The sequence below is a fragment of the Botrytis deweyae genome (genome assembly GCF_014898535.1).
Source record: "Botrytis deweyae strain B1 chromosome Unknown BDEW_010, whole genome shotgun sequence".
NCBI lineage: Eukaryota > Fungi > Ascomycota > Leotiomycetes > Helotiales > Sclerotiniaceae > Botrytis > Botrytis deweyae.
Window position 1 is genome coordinate 150,771 of NW_024066217.1, and position 15,851 is coordinate 166,621.

Below are 15,851 nucleotides of genomic sequence, written 5' to 3' on the forward strand. Positions count from 1 at the left end.
AAGACTCGCACTTAGTTTGGTTTTAATCCCCGTATTATTCTATAGATTAATCAACAAAAAGAAACCAAAATATACATAAAAAATTCATGCGATCAAGACACTACCATGCCATCCTGATAAGAGGCGTGGGGCTCATGATACTTTTAGTCTTGTTGTTTGAAAGCTCTTTTACTCAAAGATTCTTGGCAAGTAGGTATTAAACAGGCAAATAGGTTAAAGCAACAACAGCATTCAACAAGCACGCAGGTCTTTACCGGTTTTTATTGTGAAACCCCTTGGTTTCCGAATACGCAATGCTATTGAAAGATTGAAATGAGAGTAATTATTGGAGCCAGCCCTATAATGTAACTTTTGCCATCTTTGATTACCAATGAATCCCTGTTCCCGCCAGGTTCATGCTGTCCATGCTACCTCTTCGTGTGTTCACTGTATCCCAAGAATCCTTCGATACTAGGATTGCCTCCGATCGACTGTATATCTCACTATTAGCTCGGTTATATTGGCTATAAAAGAAATTATGCAGAACAATAAGAAATTTGCGTTTGAAGAACCAGAAGACTTACACTGATACCAACTAGGCTCCACCTAAGACACACAAAAAACTTACATCCGAGGTGCTTTTGACCTGCATATCACCAGGTCTCGAGTACGACTCAGTACAGGGAAATGGTGCCATGATGCAACCAGATGCATCCCCGTGAGCTTTAGGCACTAGATATCGGATGCCTGAGTTATCGCAGCAGTTGTCAACCGCAGAAACAGCATAATAGCTTTTTCCTTGGAAGCCCTGGAATGTAATTTCACCAGTGACTTTGGGAACGTTTGGAGTCTCTCCTGGAAGAATAGCTTTGAAGGAGCCGCTCCAGCTAAATCAAGTTTTCATTAGTAACTCGAAGACTTGATATCTTATAGGTAGTGGACTTACCCTTGAGGAAATTGGACAACAATTGCATATTTGTCCACAGGCTTCGCAGGAAGAAAGAGGCTGGGAACTTCAGCAGAACCGGTATTTGGGGTAAAGAAGACGGTGCGCTCGGTGGTGTCTTGAGTGAAAAATTCCAAGCTATTTGCCATGACAGAAGCAAGGAGCGAGAAGATAGAGATCATAAAAATAGTGATACTGTTGAGACGAGACATATCGTAAGAGGTAAAATGAGGATTCAGCAAACGAGAATACCTTATAATGGAAAGAGTGAGGTTTTGGGATCAAATTAATCAATGATGAGAATTTGATTGTCTGTTGTTCCGATGGATGGAGGAGAGAAATTTTGTGATTAAAGAGAGGAAATTTTGGAGAAGGACGAGTGCGAGTTTATAAGGAAGAGGGGGAGCCAAAGACTAAGGCACTACTCTAGGCGAAATATATTTTCAGTCAAATCTGGAGTGGTCGGAGAGTGAATTGCTTCCTTTAAGGTGAATTGACAAAAGTCGTGCAATAATTTATGTCTTTGTCAAAAAGCCATGCCACAAAAAGGAGAGTTTGGAAAAATTGATACTAGTGTATTGAATGAGAATTCTACGAATTTTCAGACATAAATGGTGGATACTAGAGTAAGAGAGGTGACCTGAATTATAAGTGATCACAGTGTAAAGATGGGTTTCAGTGAGCAGGGGTGCTTAATGAATATCGAGCCCTCCTGCAAACGGCGATCTGCCGCAGACTATCTGTAAGGATCCCTCACCAAGCAGAATCTTATAGCCTGGAAATATGTATGCCATCTTTTATTACTTAGCGATTGAAGTGAAGAACCAATTCTTTGGAGTATGATGCAAGGAAAAACAGGACTTGTCAAAACCGACGTTTTCAGTCTCCTTAGAACATTGATTTTTTTTAGATATCGCCTGGTAGCAAAGATAATGCAGTCCGGAAATACCCATATTACTTAATTTGAATATGGACTTGGCTCAAATCATCAATATACAGGTGCCTGGTATTTTCTCACGACTCACGTGATACTATGTTCACATAAGATTTCTCGATGCCGAGACTAGCAATGTCAGAATTGGGAATGTCAGAATTCCAGAAGATCACGGGCCACTATATGTAGAAGCTAGGCTTAGGTTGTTATGATAAGAAGAGGTAGGTATGAGAAGAAAGATAAGACGAACAAGCTATCAATGCCGAAAACCGCGGTGTCGAAAGTTTTCAAAAGTAGTCCATTCTAAAGGAAACCTTGGAAGAACCCGTCCTACGGAAGTCAGAAGCTATGATTTATTGCCGGGTTCCTGTACAGCGGACGTTGCAAATGGTATCGCTATGTAATGAGGTGGTATGAATTATTCCTACTTTGAATACCTAGTCACTCCACACACAGATACATCCCCTATTTCGGTACCCCACCCTTTGCAATCAAGCGAGAAAACGAAGCCACGGATTAACAAGACACAATTTATAAATCCAAATACAAGCATTTTTAAAATAAATACACCCAAAACATTGTATTTCCGGCAAACATGGAGAAGAGGGTACGTCAGATTTGGCTTGTGAATAGATGTATGGAAAATTCTTCATCCAAAAAGGTAAAAAGCAAGTGCAACCACGGCGAATCGAACGCCGACCTCCACCTTGGAAGGGTGGAATCCTGACCATTGGACTATAGAAGCTACCATGAAGATAAAGGTTTACTTTATTTCTTGTTAACGGAAATGTATTTTGACTACATATTACCTACTTGTGCCTTGTGGGTGGAGATGTGTGGAGTCAAATGGGCAGTGTAGGCAATAGTATTTCCCGTAATCCGTATACGGGTTAGATAGTGGTGCGTATCGATTTTTCTTCGAAATATGTACGTACGTGGTATGGAATTCGATACCACTGAAGATATTCAATATTATCCTAATATTGAATACCACTGATAAGATACGGAAATACGGATTTTTGATTGGTACGGAACAAGCCGAAATACGCGAATGAGGTTATCCCTAGATTTTATTAATATTATCGAATATTTTGAACTTTTTGATATTATAGAACTATTGAATTACTAAAAGAAAAAGGGTTTATTGAATTAATTAATTGATTGAGGTGAAGAGGAGAGCTTTGCTTAGTCAGCTACTATACATACTACATCTTTTAATTATATATCTAGGCTTTAATAGGACTAGATTTTTATATTTCAGTTTTCCCGTATATCTTCGTAGATATCCGTTTTAAGTGATATCTACGGCAGTGAGTATTCAATTGTCCAATACGTACTATCTACCGTATCAAAAGCTTCATACGCGCCACCGTTTTACTATAGTATACTATTGCCTACACTGCAAATGGGTGCGTGGAGATCAAATTAGTCATATCCGTGCTTCAATGTCAAGGATTTGATGTTTAAATTTTGGAAGACTTGATCTTCCTCAATCTATAATAGACCTCAAATGTGCGCATATTGACCTTTGGTTCCGCTCCCTTGAACTTTTTGATTTTTCGAGTCGGGCTCGAAAAATAGCTCGGTCCAATCACTTCCCTTTCCTCAACCATTAAATATCAGGTGACTCGCACACAGTCTATAGTATAAACTTTGAGATTATTGAGCCCCAAAAAGTGTACAATAAGACAAAAAGATCGCAAATCCCTTCCCACCCTTTTATTCTTCAATGCTTGTAATGGAACTATTGCCCGACGTTGATTCGTTACCTGCTTATAACAAACGTTAAAAGAGAGTTGTGATAAAATCTGGCAGGACTTATCCGTAGAGCACCTTCCAAAGTAGTTATGGAAGCCCATAGCAGTTACCGAAAGTTGGTAGCTTTGCTAATACTTCACTTGACTTTTTGTCCCAAATTTGAAGGTAGTCCTCATATCTGGTAACATGAATAATCCATAATCCATTCAAACGCTTGCAAGATACACTTATCAAACCGGTATGAATATTTTTCGACAAGGTTGATGACATTTCTCGTGGCCTTCAGTTTTTATTTCATGGTCTAACGTATCAAGTTCTCCAAAAGACTTTTAATTAACCACTTCACGTTTCCATCGATATTCCCAATTGCTTGTCGCTATTTGAATCGTACTATCACCTCGATTTAATAAGCCATTGGCGATGATGATCCTTCAAGGCCATCGCTCCAACTCCCTATCCTCTGACGATGAAATCGCCATATCTGCACATCAAGAAGCCAGACAAGGTCCTCGACGAGACCCTAAGCCATGGGCCCGTGATTCACCTTTTATTTCACATAATTCTGAGCGGCAAGCGAATCTTACACCTTTCAATACCATGCATATGCCCCGTCTAGATTCAGTGGGCAGTCAAGAACGTCGCTCACACATGCCTATCTGGGAGCCTCTATATATGGAAGACACTCCAGATAAAACGGAACAAGATGAGACACCCAGAAGCCGAGTGTCAACGGATGCCAATGGTTCGAAAGTGTTCATCAAGAATCCTTTCTCTGGTAGTGATGACGGAGATGAAAGCAGCATGGACCACGGTTGTTGCGCTTGGAAGTTGTGCTTGTCCCTTATGACCGCGAATTGGATGTCTCGTGCAATGTGAGGCAATCGTTTGAATGCTACTGGCATTTTCATAAGTTTCTATCTCGGAAGGAATGAACGAAAGAAGTTGTACGTGTTAGGATTACCTTTCTTGGGGTGGATTAGGTAGAATCATTATTCAAGGAAAATCAGTACTCAAGGCTTCATTCAAATACATTATGATCAAAGGTTTATGCTGATATTATTCCACGAGGGTATGTATGTTATTGTTCACTAGTTTTTCTACGGAAGTGGAAGTATCTTTGTAGTGGGCTTCGCATCTTCTTGTTTATGAAAGCGGCATGATGTAAGGTGAAGTCACTTTTGCCCAGCTCTGACTTTCGCTTGCCTTGTTTAATGGGCCACATTAAAAACGATAATACCGATGGCAATATCAGCAATTTTGCTCCTCCCATTCCCTTCCCCAGGGGCGAGTTCCATATTACTGGTCCTCCAAAGTAGGGGAAGTAAGAGTCTATGCACTCCATCCGTTATCCCACTCATTGATGTTTGCAGAATTCTGTCAATGGCCTGTAGGAAACTCTCCTGAGAGAATCGATTTGCCCTTTTTACTATTGTTCACCAAGAACCCTCTACTTGTCTTTATTTGAGATCATTTCTCTTGAAAGAGGGCCTTGATATTCTGCACAACTATTACTAAGAGGCTGTCTCTACTTGTGAGATAAAAAAAAAGGGCGAGTAAATAGGATGAAGTTGATAAGTACATAGTGAATCGCAATTATTCTTCCCTTCACGAAATTTGCAAATCCGTTTATTAGAGCCATGAGTTTGCAGCGTGCTTGTTTGTGTTTAAACGCTTGTATATTAGGATTGTATCTGCTCACCTGTTTGATCAACCATACAGTTGGCCGTTTAGTTTCGAGTTCCTATCAAGATATAATATCACTCAGCAGTGCACTTGTATAAAAAGGGCACCTAGAAGCACTCAATCATTCTAAAAATCCTACGCCCATTCCGTGTTGCAGTCACTCAGGAAGTGAATTCATACAGGATGCTTTTATAATAGACCCTTACAAGGTTTCCGTAGTATCAATTGAACACATTGTCTTCCGTGGTTCCCTAGAAGCAGCATATTGTTGCCATGAGAGTTCTGAGAGTATAGCGGAGCAGCTTTTAGCTGTTTTCTTCTTCACTATACTTGGTAGTGGCTTGAGAAATTCAGACATCATCATGAAAGCATTTAGTTGAATCTCGAAAATTCACTTGTATTGTGATTCAAATGAGATTTCGCTAACCGTCTTTAATTTTACGCGTTCAATTTGCAGTTTTTTGGCTCCACTAAAAACTGACACGGCAGCTTCGAAATTCATGACTTGATATAATCTCGCACTTTTCAGAATTTGGACCTGCAACAATTACAAAGTAATAAACTCCAGATCTCAAAGACCAAGTTCACATTCGCAAAACATTCAATTTTCAACAACTCTTTGAACATACCTTTCAATTTTCTCTACTTACTAGTAAATTCTCGAAATCACACATTTGTTTGACAGATCATTCTACAAATTGCCAACATGGATTTCACTACCAAGAATACAGCTTCTGGAGATGCTCGCCGCACACGGGGTTCCACTTCGTCATCGCCAACAAACACTTGCAAGCATGATGTCGAGTTCGACAACAACGATGAGCAGCACACCACCAAGCGTACCAGACGCGAGGATGCCCCGGCCACTCCTTCCAAAAAGTCAGCCAACCATCCCCAACGAAAAAGCGAAGGCAAATCCAAGCCAATCTTGTTTACAACTTCGCGCGTCGCAGGCTTCACTGGTAATATCTCTGTTGGTCTATCTGATGGTCCTCGCGGTCATTCTTCTCCTTCACCTGCTACTAATGATCACCACATGGTTGACCCAGGCACCCAGGATACCACATCCACAGCTTCTCAGGATATTTTGAAGAAGCAAGATCATGAACGTCTCAAACAACTTCTTCAGCAGAAAAATGAAGAGATAATGAGATTAAAAATCAAGCTTGAGGTCAGAGAAGAACTTGACAGCGAGGATGCTGCTCGTGAGTTGAAGCTAAAAGACACAATTGAGAAGTACCGTTCAGACGCCGAGTACTGGAAAGAAAGAAGTTCTGGCGGTCTTGAAAGCTATCATATTTTGCAAGAGAAGCACAAAATTCTTGAAGTCAAGCTTGAGACAGTTACGACTGAGCTACAAGTGAAGAATGAAACCCTCGAAGCCGAACACGAAGCAGTCAAGGCTGAGCTCGAAGGGCAGTGTACTGTTATAGCAATACAGGAAACAGAGCTGGCTGAATTACAAGAGAAATATGATGCACTGGAAGCCAAATACAAGACACTCAAAGCTATAGACGTTAACCAGGCTTCTTATGCTTTGTTTGAGGGTCGAAAAGTGAGATCTCCCTCATCTTGAGGGTTTAATGCTCCGCTAACTTTGCTCAGTCTCCTGAATTTATATCTGTTAATCCCGATAAACCATTTTTTACAGACGAGGAGCTAGCAGCAAAGCGAAAGGAGGTTGCGGACCAAGACGCTGCCGAGTTGCAGAAAGCCTGGGATGATCGCCGTAACAACGTCGTCAAGGACTGCGATGTTGTTATCCAGTCCATTGAAGTGTTCCCGGAAGATATGAGATTCAGCGAAGTACCTGAAGAAGCGACTGATGCAGGCTCGAGGTCAACAAACCCAAAGGTAAAAACATTTTCACTGCAACCTTGAAGGTCTCCTAGAGGCTATCCTTGATTTTCTTTTGCTGATATTGTGATAAATTCAGAGAACCGGCTCTTCTGTTCCTCTCAGATATGCCACACCATCGGTCGCCGCCAAGTCACCGGACCCACCCAACACTTACGAGTCTAATCTTCGTTTGTGGGATACACCTGACAGACCTCTTTTTCCTGGTCCGACTGAGGAATCTACATAGGTATCTTTACATATCCAAAGTCAGTTACGACTTCCTGTCCTAGACTTCCTTGTACAAAGCGCAGCAACTAACTTGAAGATATCCGCAGGCAGTAGATTGTCCATTCGATCAGCATGTCTAATACATGACGCGAATCGCCCGAGCAACGAAGCAATACCGTCGATTACGAGGAAATGTTCAACCTGCCCAGAGGGAGCCAGGAAGCCTTGGGAGTGGCTCTCCCAAGGTGGATTCAGCTCTAATGGGCAGATGAATGATTCCAAAGTTTCTGTCTCCGTCTGCCGAGGGCTCAATGTCGACAAACCATACGAAGAGACTCATCACAAAGAACAAACAGTTACCTGCGGCATAATCGATCGTGTTGACTCGCGTTGAATCTTTAGTTGTCTTTGAGCTTTGAACGGAGACGCCCTGACAAAACTTGAAGCAACTTCAGACTCTGCATCCTGTTCCTGATCCCAAATCACACTTACTTGGTAATTCGTTCCGGTCAATTTCTTAACTCGACTCTACTACACACATCACAACTACACCTTGGATCTAATGATACTCAAATTTCACAACTCAATCTTCCAATCACATCATTCTCATTGTCTGCTCTGTTACAGTCAATATCTCAACATGGTGGACATCCTTCTGCCTATCTCATGGCCACGTCCGGCTTTGATATTAGGAGTAAGATGCCCATCGACTTCAAAATACATGCACGACATTTCGGGTCCGTTCCAAAACTCAATGTTGCTGCTCGCAGCCCCCGATTCTGATGTCCACGACTACAGCACCTTATCTTCGCACATTCTCCTTCTTACTGTTGATATGTGCTATGGTTTAGGGACGCGGTTTTCCCGAATCCATCGGGTGCCCACAAACGGTGGTGGATGTTTGTAGATTACCTGCAGGACTCTGCGGTGAAGGATACTCTATGTTTTAGATGGTTCTCTAAGTCTGTGTGCCAATTCCAGGCTCATTATGACGGCTGTGGCAACACATGTTTTGGTCATTTTTGTATGGTTCTACGTGTCTATAGTTATTGATTTGATGTCCATGGTTGCGATTGGAATTCCACCGATGGTAGAAGTTGTATATAGTACTAGCTACATATTAGATGTTGTCTAAAATCCTGATTTACATCCATAACTCTATCTCTATATACCATGCCGTGAACAATCTCATCTATCTTGTTCGTGTCTAATTTTGCTCACTAACCACTTCCCGTGGAACACCTCTTGATTCCTACCTAGAGCTTGAGTGTTGGAACCTCTTACACGAATTCAAGATGACAATGTAAGTCTCATCACCACGATGCCTCTCTGTCAAACCACAGTCCCAGTCTCGTGACTTCCCTGAACCAAGAGACCAAACTCATATCTTGGTATCCCGAGGTCAGTCTTACAAGAATCATTCACTGTCTATTACTAAGTTATAATGAGCAATGAAGGCGGAGTAAATCGTAACCCGCCTTTCAATTTCAACTAACCACTGATATCAAGACACTGAGAAACGTGCTCATACATAGATGGAATTCCCCGTAATGAAAGATTTGTTGAGTCATATAATAAGTGAATTAGACGCTTGAATTCTCAATTTTACCCCGAGATGAAAGGCGCAGCAGGAATTTCCGCGGCTTTTACTTTCTATCAAGCTCCTCTTCCTGTTTCATCACCACCAAGAGTCAAATTACCCCTCAATAGCAAATAAAAGAATCAATAATTGTATAGCATTATCCAATTACCACAAGTGAAGCTATCAGAATAATATGAGCGCCCCTGCTCTTCCACAACTACCTCGGTACTGACTGGGCTTTTGTTGGGAGGTCGCCGTAGAAAAACTCAGCGAAATGATTGTTTGAAGTGAATGAATATTATCAAAAGCCTCAAAAAGTGAATATAGCGAACGCTAAGCCGATCAGAGTTTTCATCAAGTTTGATTAGCGAGTTCTTTCTTGCGCACAAAAGCATCCTCTTCTTTCTCAAAAATTCTCCCAACCTCCATCCTCTTTACATCCAAAAAATTCAGAATCCATTCAAAGCATCCTTCATACTTGACAACTGTCGTACTACTTGCAAACACTCAATCAATCCAACCCGTACAACATTACAACACGCCTTGCGCATTCTGACTCTTTTACAACTCCTCTTTTACTTTACCATAAGAAAATTCTTGTCTCTTGAAAACAGACCGCTTCTCCATACGTCCTATTCATACACAAGTCCTTTTTTACTTTGCGTGTTACCAACACCACACCACATAACAACAACTTCACCAAGCACTTCTTGAGAGCACCTCGTCTCTCACAAGTACTTATTAATTACTTCAAACTACAACGGTAGTTACAGAACCTCCTCTTTTTACCATCAACCATTAAGCCTTGTTCATCACGAATCATGCCTGCCGTTACCAGATCAAAGTCTCCTTGCAAGAAGGCATCGGCCGATCAAAATCAAGCCTCCTCATCCGCCGCGAGTACCTCCGCGAATGTCGCACCGGTCGCAAACATGCAAGCACCCGCAGATGGAGCTCTAGCTGGTGTTAATAATGCAGTAAGTCCCATCTGTTTGTCAATCGCACATTCTTTGATACCCGATCATGTTCCCCTATCTTGAACCCCACTTTACATTTCATCAACGTGAATGTTCCTTGCTTCTGGAAGCTTCATGTCTTCATTTTGACACATCTTTTTCGTTTCGCACACCATACAACAAGACATTGCCATGGCATCATCTTATTTGATCACATGCTTTCAATTTAATCATGACACTTGCTGACTCCATATTTGCAGTTTTCCGATGCCATGGTTCCAGCCTTGGCGCCGCTCTCTCCTTCCAAGAGAAAGAGAAGCGCAAAGACTCTCAGCGATGACGAAGGCGTTGGCGCGCAACCTTCTGAGCCTATGAAGAGAACACGGGTCGAGAGGAGTGATACCTCTCGTTCCCACCTAACAAGTGGTCAACCTGATTTGGCTGCAACAACTTATTCTCAAGTGGAGAGGGTAGTTCTTGGTCTTGAAGACACACCAGTATTTGGCGCTACTGGTGGTGCTCCCAAGGAGGGTCTTGATGCTGCTGCATCAACTCCCACATCCTCTCCAAAGTCCGTCGAAACCACGGCCGCCGCTCCAGTTTTGGACGGCGAAGAAAACGGTGCCATGGCAAAGGCACCCATTTCTGCGGTCTCTCCAAAGACTGGCATCACCAATACCTGCAAGTGTGATGAGCTTGCTACCAAGTTGCAAGAGATTACTGGCCTGAAGGCTGCTGTTGCAAAGGCCGAAAACGACGCTGAAGAGGCAATAGCAAGATCTCAAGCGATTTTCCAGAAGAAATTCAAGGAGGCTGTGGAAGAGACAAATGCTATTGAGGCCTCGGAAAAGGAGACTCGTGCGGAGTATAACAAGATCCGAGACGCCATGAGAGACCATTTACAGTCAACTCATCGGCTCCGACGTGAGAACGAGCGACTTTCTGACCTTTATGAAGGTCAGAAGAGAGAGAAGGAGGAACTCGCCGCGAGAAACCTGGTGCTCAGGGAGGACATTGCACAGTATCGTGAGGTCTTCAATTTGATGAATAAACGAGTTCCTATCCTCACCGCAGATCAGATCGAACTCGAGCGGACGAAGAAGCTTCTTGCGGCCGAAAAAGTGAAGAACGCGGAATATGAGGGTCAGTTTCAGGAGTCAGCTGAGTTTTTCGGTGCAAATAAGGTGGTTGAGAGCATCGAACGAGTTGATCCAGCTCAAGGAGGTATGTTCCACGAAAATCATAATTATGAGGAACATGCTCAGGAAGATCGCTCCCGTCGTTATCGCACACCAACACCTGCTGGCACTCAAAAGTCCCATCGAGCTTCTAGTTTAGTCGGCTTTCGGGAATCATCTAGGTGGGAGTGTCTTCATGACCGTGGATACAACGGAAATACCTGTCGCCACTGCGGCGACCACGTTCTCGCGGAGGGACATCCCGAGTTTGATCGTGAGAGATCCGTTGCCCCGGCTGATGACTTACCACCCAATTTTAGTGATGAAGAAGAAGAAGATCGCAACCGTGAAAGCGCTTCTTATGAACCCGCAGAAGCGGTCATCAATAACCAGGATGAACCTGAAAAGGTCGGTTCCCCAGTCCTCACTGGCAATGAGGATTATGAAGACAACGACCAGGAGGATGGACCTCAGGATGACGGTGCCTCAGATCTTTATGATTATGAGCATTATGAGAATGAAAATCAACAGGATCATCAGGAGTCTCTTCACCCTGCTGCGGCAGTTGAAAAGACGACTTCTGCACCTTCTGAGCCCCACCCTTCTTCCTCTCCTTCTCCCTCATCTTCCAAGAAGAGAAAGGAAAGTCCTGTCAGCGCATCGAGCCCTGCCAAAAATGTCGAGTCAACCGAAACTGAATTGGCTGGTCCTAGCAGTACTGATACACCACGTGTGATCATTGACTTCAAGCCTGCAAATTCAGGCTGGGGATCGCCAAGCGTTCTTTCCCCACAGGTTGCTGTCACTGCTCCAGCACTTTCAACTCCATCTTCAGCATCCTCGTTCCCGACCTTCATCACTCGGTCCGGAGCTGCAGTTCAATTTGGAGCTGCGACAGCCTTTGGTGCCATTGGCACCGCTGGACCCTCTGTTCGCTTTGGAGCTACTAACTCATTCGGAGTTCCAGCCTTATCGGCAAAAAGCTCTTCGGTCGCTGCCTCCCCTAAGGAGGATAATGCTGAAGAAGACAAGCCAGCTGATCAAAATAAGTAAGTGGAAATCCCAGCCTGCCTAACCACCAACCACCTCATCTACAACACTCGTCATTTCTCAATCATTCAGACGTCGTAGATGCAGCGATGAATGAACACTGGTTTCTTGTACCTGAAAGAACTACGCTGCCTTGAGTTTGGAACGCTCATGGTGGATATTGGGTTCTCGATGGGTTCCATGCATGAAGCTTTTGTTCTTAGTCTTGTACTCTTCGATGTCATCGACTCCTTATACTGGTTGGGCTCGGTTTCGCACAGGATCGTACTTATGTTGGTAAAATGCTCTCCTCTCTCTGGTGTCTCTTTTCAAGATAGTTTACTCGGTGCGGCTCATTGCCACCATCAAAATTTCGCGGTGAGGCTTCACGCATTTCAGGCCTGAAAAAGTCCATTCGGAATTCTACCATGAGCAGCGGCGACTGATATGTGTACTGCCACCATGGATTGGTATATTCTCAAAGAAAACAGAAAAGCTCAAAAAAAATTGATAACAAAAAACAATCACCAAAAAAAAGCTTACCCTCACCTCTCTCTTGATCTCGACCTTGTCACTTCATATTCTTTGGCTTTCGATCCTTGGCCATACCTTTCCTGGACTTTTCCGGAACTTATTTAACCCCAGCATGACACCTGTTGGTCTAACCATCTCTCTATTTCGAAGACCTTCCAACGTTCGTCATCAGCGAAATCCTATTGAGAGTCCTCTGACCACATGACTCCGTCTTCATATTAACCAAGTTTCTTGACATTGTCATGCAGCTTTATCGGTTTGAATACCCCTCGGAATTTTGACGCCAAAGATTTTCCATCGGGAACCTTACCACCTAACTTATTCTTCGATATCATAACCCTTCTCGATATCGATTACTTTTAACTTACGCACTCGCTTGCCTGCGATGTGCATTACTCATATCGGATTTTCGCGCCAACGTCTATCCACCTAAATACAACCACCATAACCAAATAACTTTCGACATTTGCATCTCTAGCAATGTCCATGATGGCCATTACGCCTTCATTAATATTAACTTCCCTTCAGGCATTCCTTCACCACCAGGATTGGGAATTTTACCTTCTCTTAACTTCGCACCATCGACACCTTTTCGATTTGTGCACCAGCTCAAACGATGACGAGATCATTCTTCATATCGAGAGCTTACCACCTTGTTGACATTAGCATCTTTCAGCAATGTCTATGATGGCCATTACGCCTTCATTAATATTACACTTCAGACACTCCGCCACCACCAGGATCAATGTGAGTATTACCACCCCTCTTGACTTCGCAACATCAAAGCTTTCCCAGTGACAATGCTGACAAGTTCTTTCATAGTGTCTAACTCTTATCGGCATTTGTTTCAACAATTTCAACATCATCATCTCACCTCAGTGCTGGCACTGGGGCAAGAGACACGGACTGAATCGCATGAAGACAGTCCAGGAAAGAAACCCCTCCACTCTCAAAAACTAATTCCTTGTTTCTTCATACTGCGGTGGCGATCTAGCAAAGTACCCCCAGCAGCACTCGGATCTTTTCAGCTTTCACACAGCAGCGGCGATCCTTTGTTCCCCCGCACCAACTCAGCTTCGTCCACAACAGGATGGTATATCGGATTTTTTCCCTTAAACCAGCGGCAGCGATCTAGTAAAGTACCTCCGCACCCATTCATTCGGCTTCGTCCTGAAAAGGACTGCACCATCTCGGTCTATCGGCGTCCCACAATTAACAGTTCCACCATGATCAAATCACTGGTGTCGAAAAGTACCACAGACACACAAAACAATCACAAAAAAACTTCAAAAGAGAAAACCCTCAAAAAAAAAAACAGTGCGCCCTCTCTCGCCGGTCTGGTATCAAGCTCACCTTTCAACTCATACGTTCTTGATACCCACCTGGATTTCGACCCATCTAACCTTCCTCCGAAACTTCCACTTCATCGATTCTCACCAGTTCATGTCCACATCGACAGGTAGTGACGACTACAACGGACATGTATCTCGGTATCGATACCTCAGAATTCCTCTCTCTTCTCTTTCACTTCCTTCTCCTCCGCATCAGCAACCGCTGAGACCTCTTTACCAAATCCGCTTACTTCATCATAGACTGACTGCATCAAATTCTCTGCGACGAAATCACCACGTGCAGCAGAGCAGTCATTGTCTAGATGGGAGATCAAGCATGAGAGGTCGACCTTGAAGGAAAGAAAGAGAACAACCAAAAAAAGAAAGACATCAGAATGCAAGAAAGTACCGGTAGATAGTCAGCAGTAGATAGTTCCATTTGGGGCACGTCCGCCTCAGATGCGTCTGATTTTTTTCCCTAGGTTCGGAAGCGTTGTTTGAGTGGTTTCCATTGGGGGCACGTCCGCCTCCGATGCGTCTGATTTTTATTTCCTAGGTTCGGAAGCGCGAAAACCCACATATGTGTTGCAACGCTTGGGAAGGAACCCAGGTTAGTTCCCGTATGATGAGGGTGGAGGACATGCTCGAGTAGATGATTGGGGGTGTTTTGAGTTCTTTGTCTTTGCTGCTTTGTATGGTGGTGTATGGTGGTGGAGCTCTAGTTGTTTGGTTAGATTTTTGATATGGTCGATGGTATTCAAGAAGCAGCATGTTGCTATTGAATGGGAGTTACACGATTGGGAAGAATTACGAACAAAAAAGGCGCGAGATCGAGATAGTCAGAACCCGGAGAGGGCCAGGAAACCTTGGGAGTGGCTCTCCCAAGGTGGATTCAGCTCTAATGGGAGGAAGCGGTTTACACTTTATTTCTGTCTGTCTAGATATAGGATCTGGAGTTTGGGAGTTGGAGATGAGGAGTTCAGGTAGATACCCTTGTGTTCTGATGGTTTTCCAGAATGGTTTATGAAAATGGAGATTTTACAAATTACTTGTTTGCTTTGATTGTGACTGTGATTGATGTGCTTGTGAATTGCAATTGTGCTGGTGATATATAACAAAAAAAATAACTTCAAAGCTAGGGTTACTGAGTGCTGAACTGAAAAAGGCCTATATAGGTACTCGAAGCATACCTCCTTAGCGGTCTAAAATTAAAAAGGTGACATGGTAACTTGCCAAAAGACACTCAACGTGTGGTAATCTTGCATATTCGCTGTATAAGATCCCCGAGTTTCTCAAGTGAAATCGCCAAATTGAAAGACAATGAACGCAAATCAAGGGAAAACAATTATTCATTAACTCATTAATCATTACCCGTTAGCCATACACCCGTTCCACGATCATAATCCATACGCAAGTTCATCGTAGGAGGAGCGAAGGAATTCGTTCCTTCAATCTCTGATCTATCTTCCTCTTCCTTCTCCTCCTCATCGTCATCATCATGATCAGCGCGTAATCTCATCGATCTCTTTTTTAACCTCCGGTTACACCCAGAGATTCTTATCACCTTCTCCCACTCAAATATCCGGGAGCTTGACTTTTTTTCTCATGACACTTCATGAACGAGGTTAATCAGCCGGTTTCGAGGACGTATTCCTATATCCGTTCTCAAGGCTCTCTTCAAAGAGAGACCCACATCGCCTAGGAGCATTCTGCTGCTACAGGCATGATCTGGTTGGCCCTTCTCATCACTTCCTTGTCGTGTCCAAGTCATCGTGGCCTGGCGGAGTTTATTTCGATTATTGATCGTTCGAATCGTGTGTTGACGTTTCAACATCCAGCAAAGTCTCGATAAAACCACATTTGCCTCGGAGGTT

The 15,851-nt window shown here is 43.4% G+C and overlaps 4 protein-coding genes across 4 annotated transcripts; 3 read left to right on the forward strand and 1 right to left on the reverse strand.

The window, feature by feature from the left end:
• Positions 1-574: 574 nt before the first annotated feature.
• Positions 575-1,137, reverse strand: EAE98_005143 (uncharacterized protein; the record flags this gene model as incomplete). Its single annotated transcript, XM_038952764.1, has 2 exons — positions 575-866; positions 926-1,137. 2 exons carry the CDS (start codon positions 1,135-1,137, stop codon positions 575-577), a joined length of 504 nt encoding a protein of 167 aa, XP_038810606.1.
• A 2,900-nt stretch (positions 1,138-4,037) lies between these two features.
• EAE98_005144 (uncharacterized protein) lies at positions 4,038-4,493 on the forward strand (the record flags this gene model as incomplete). Its single annotated transcript, XM_038952765.1, has 1 exon — positions 4,038-4,493. The coding sequence occupies one exon, from the start codon at positions 4,038-4,040 to the stop codon at positions 4,491-4,493; it is 456 nt and encodes a 151-aa protein (XP_038810607.1).
• Positions 4,494-6,006: 1,513 nt separating this feature from the next.
• EAE98_005145 (uncharacterized protein) lies at positions 6,007-7,386 on the forward strand (the record flags this gene model as incomplete). Its single annotated transcript, XM_038952766.1, has 3 exons — positions 6,007-6,855; positions 6,906-7,154; positions 7,237-7,386. 3 exons carry the CDS (start codon positions 6,007-6,009, stop codon positions 7,384-7,386), a joined length of 1,248 nt encoding a protein of 415 aa, XP_038810608.1.
• A 2,384-nt stretch (positions 7,387-9,770) lies between these two features.
• Positions 9,771-12,136, forward strand: EAE98_005146 (uncharacterized protein; the record flags this gene model as incomplete). Its single annotated transcript, XM_038952767.1, has 2 exons — positions 9,771-9,926; positions 10,166-12,136. The coding sequence occupies 2 exons, from the start codon at positions 9,771-9,773 to the stop codon at positions 12,134-12,136; spliced, it is 2,127 nt and encodes a 708-aa protein (XP_038810609.1).
• Positions 12,137-15,851: the final 3,715 nt, after the last annotated feature.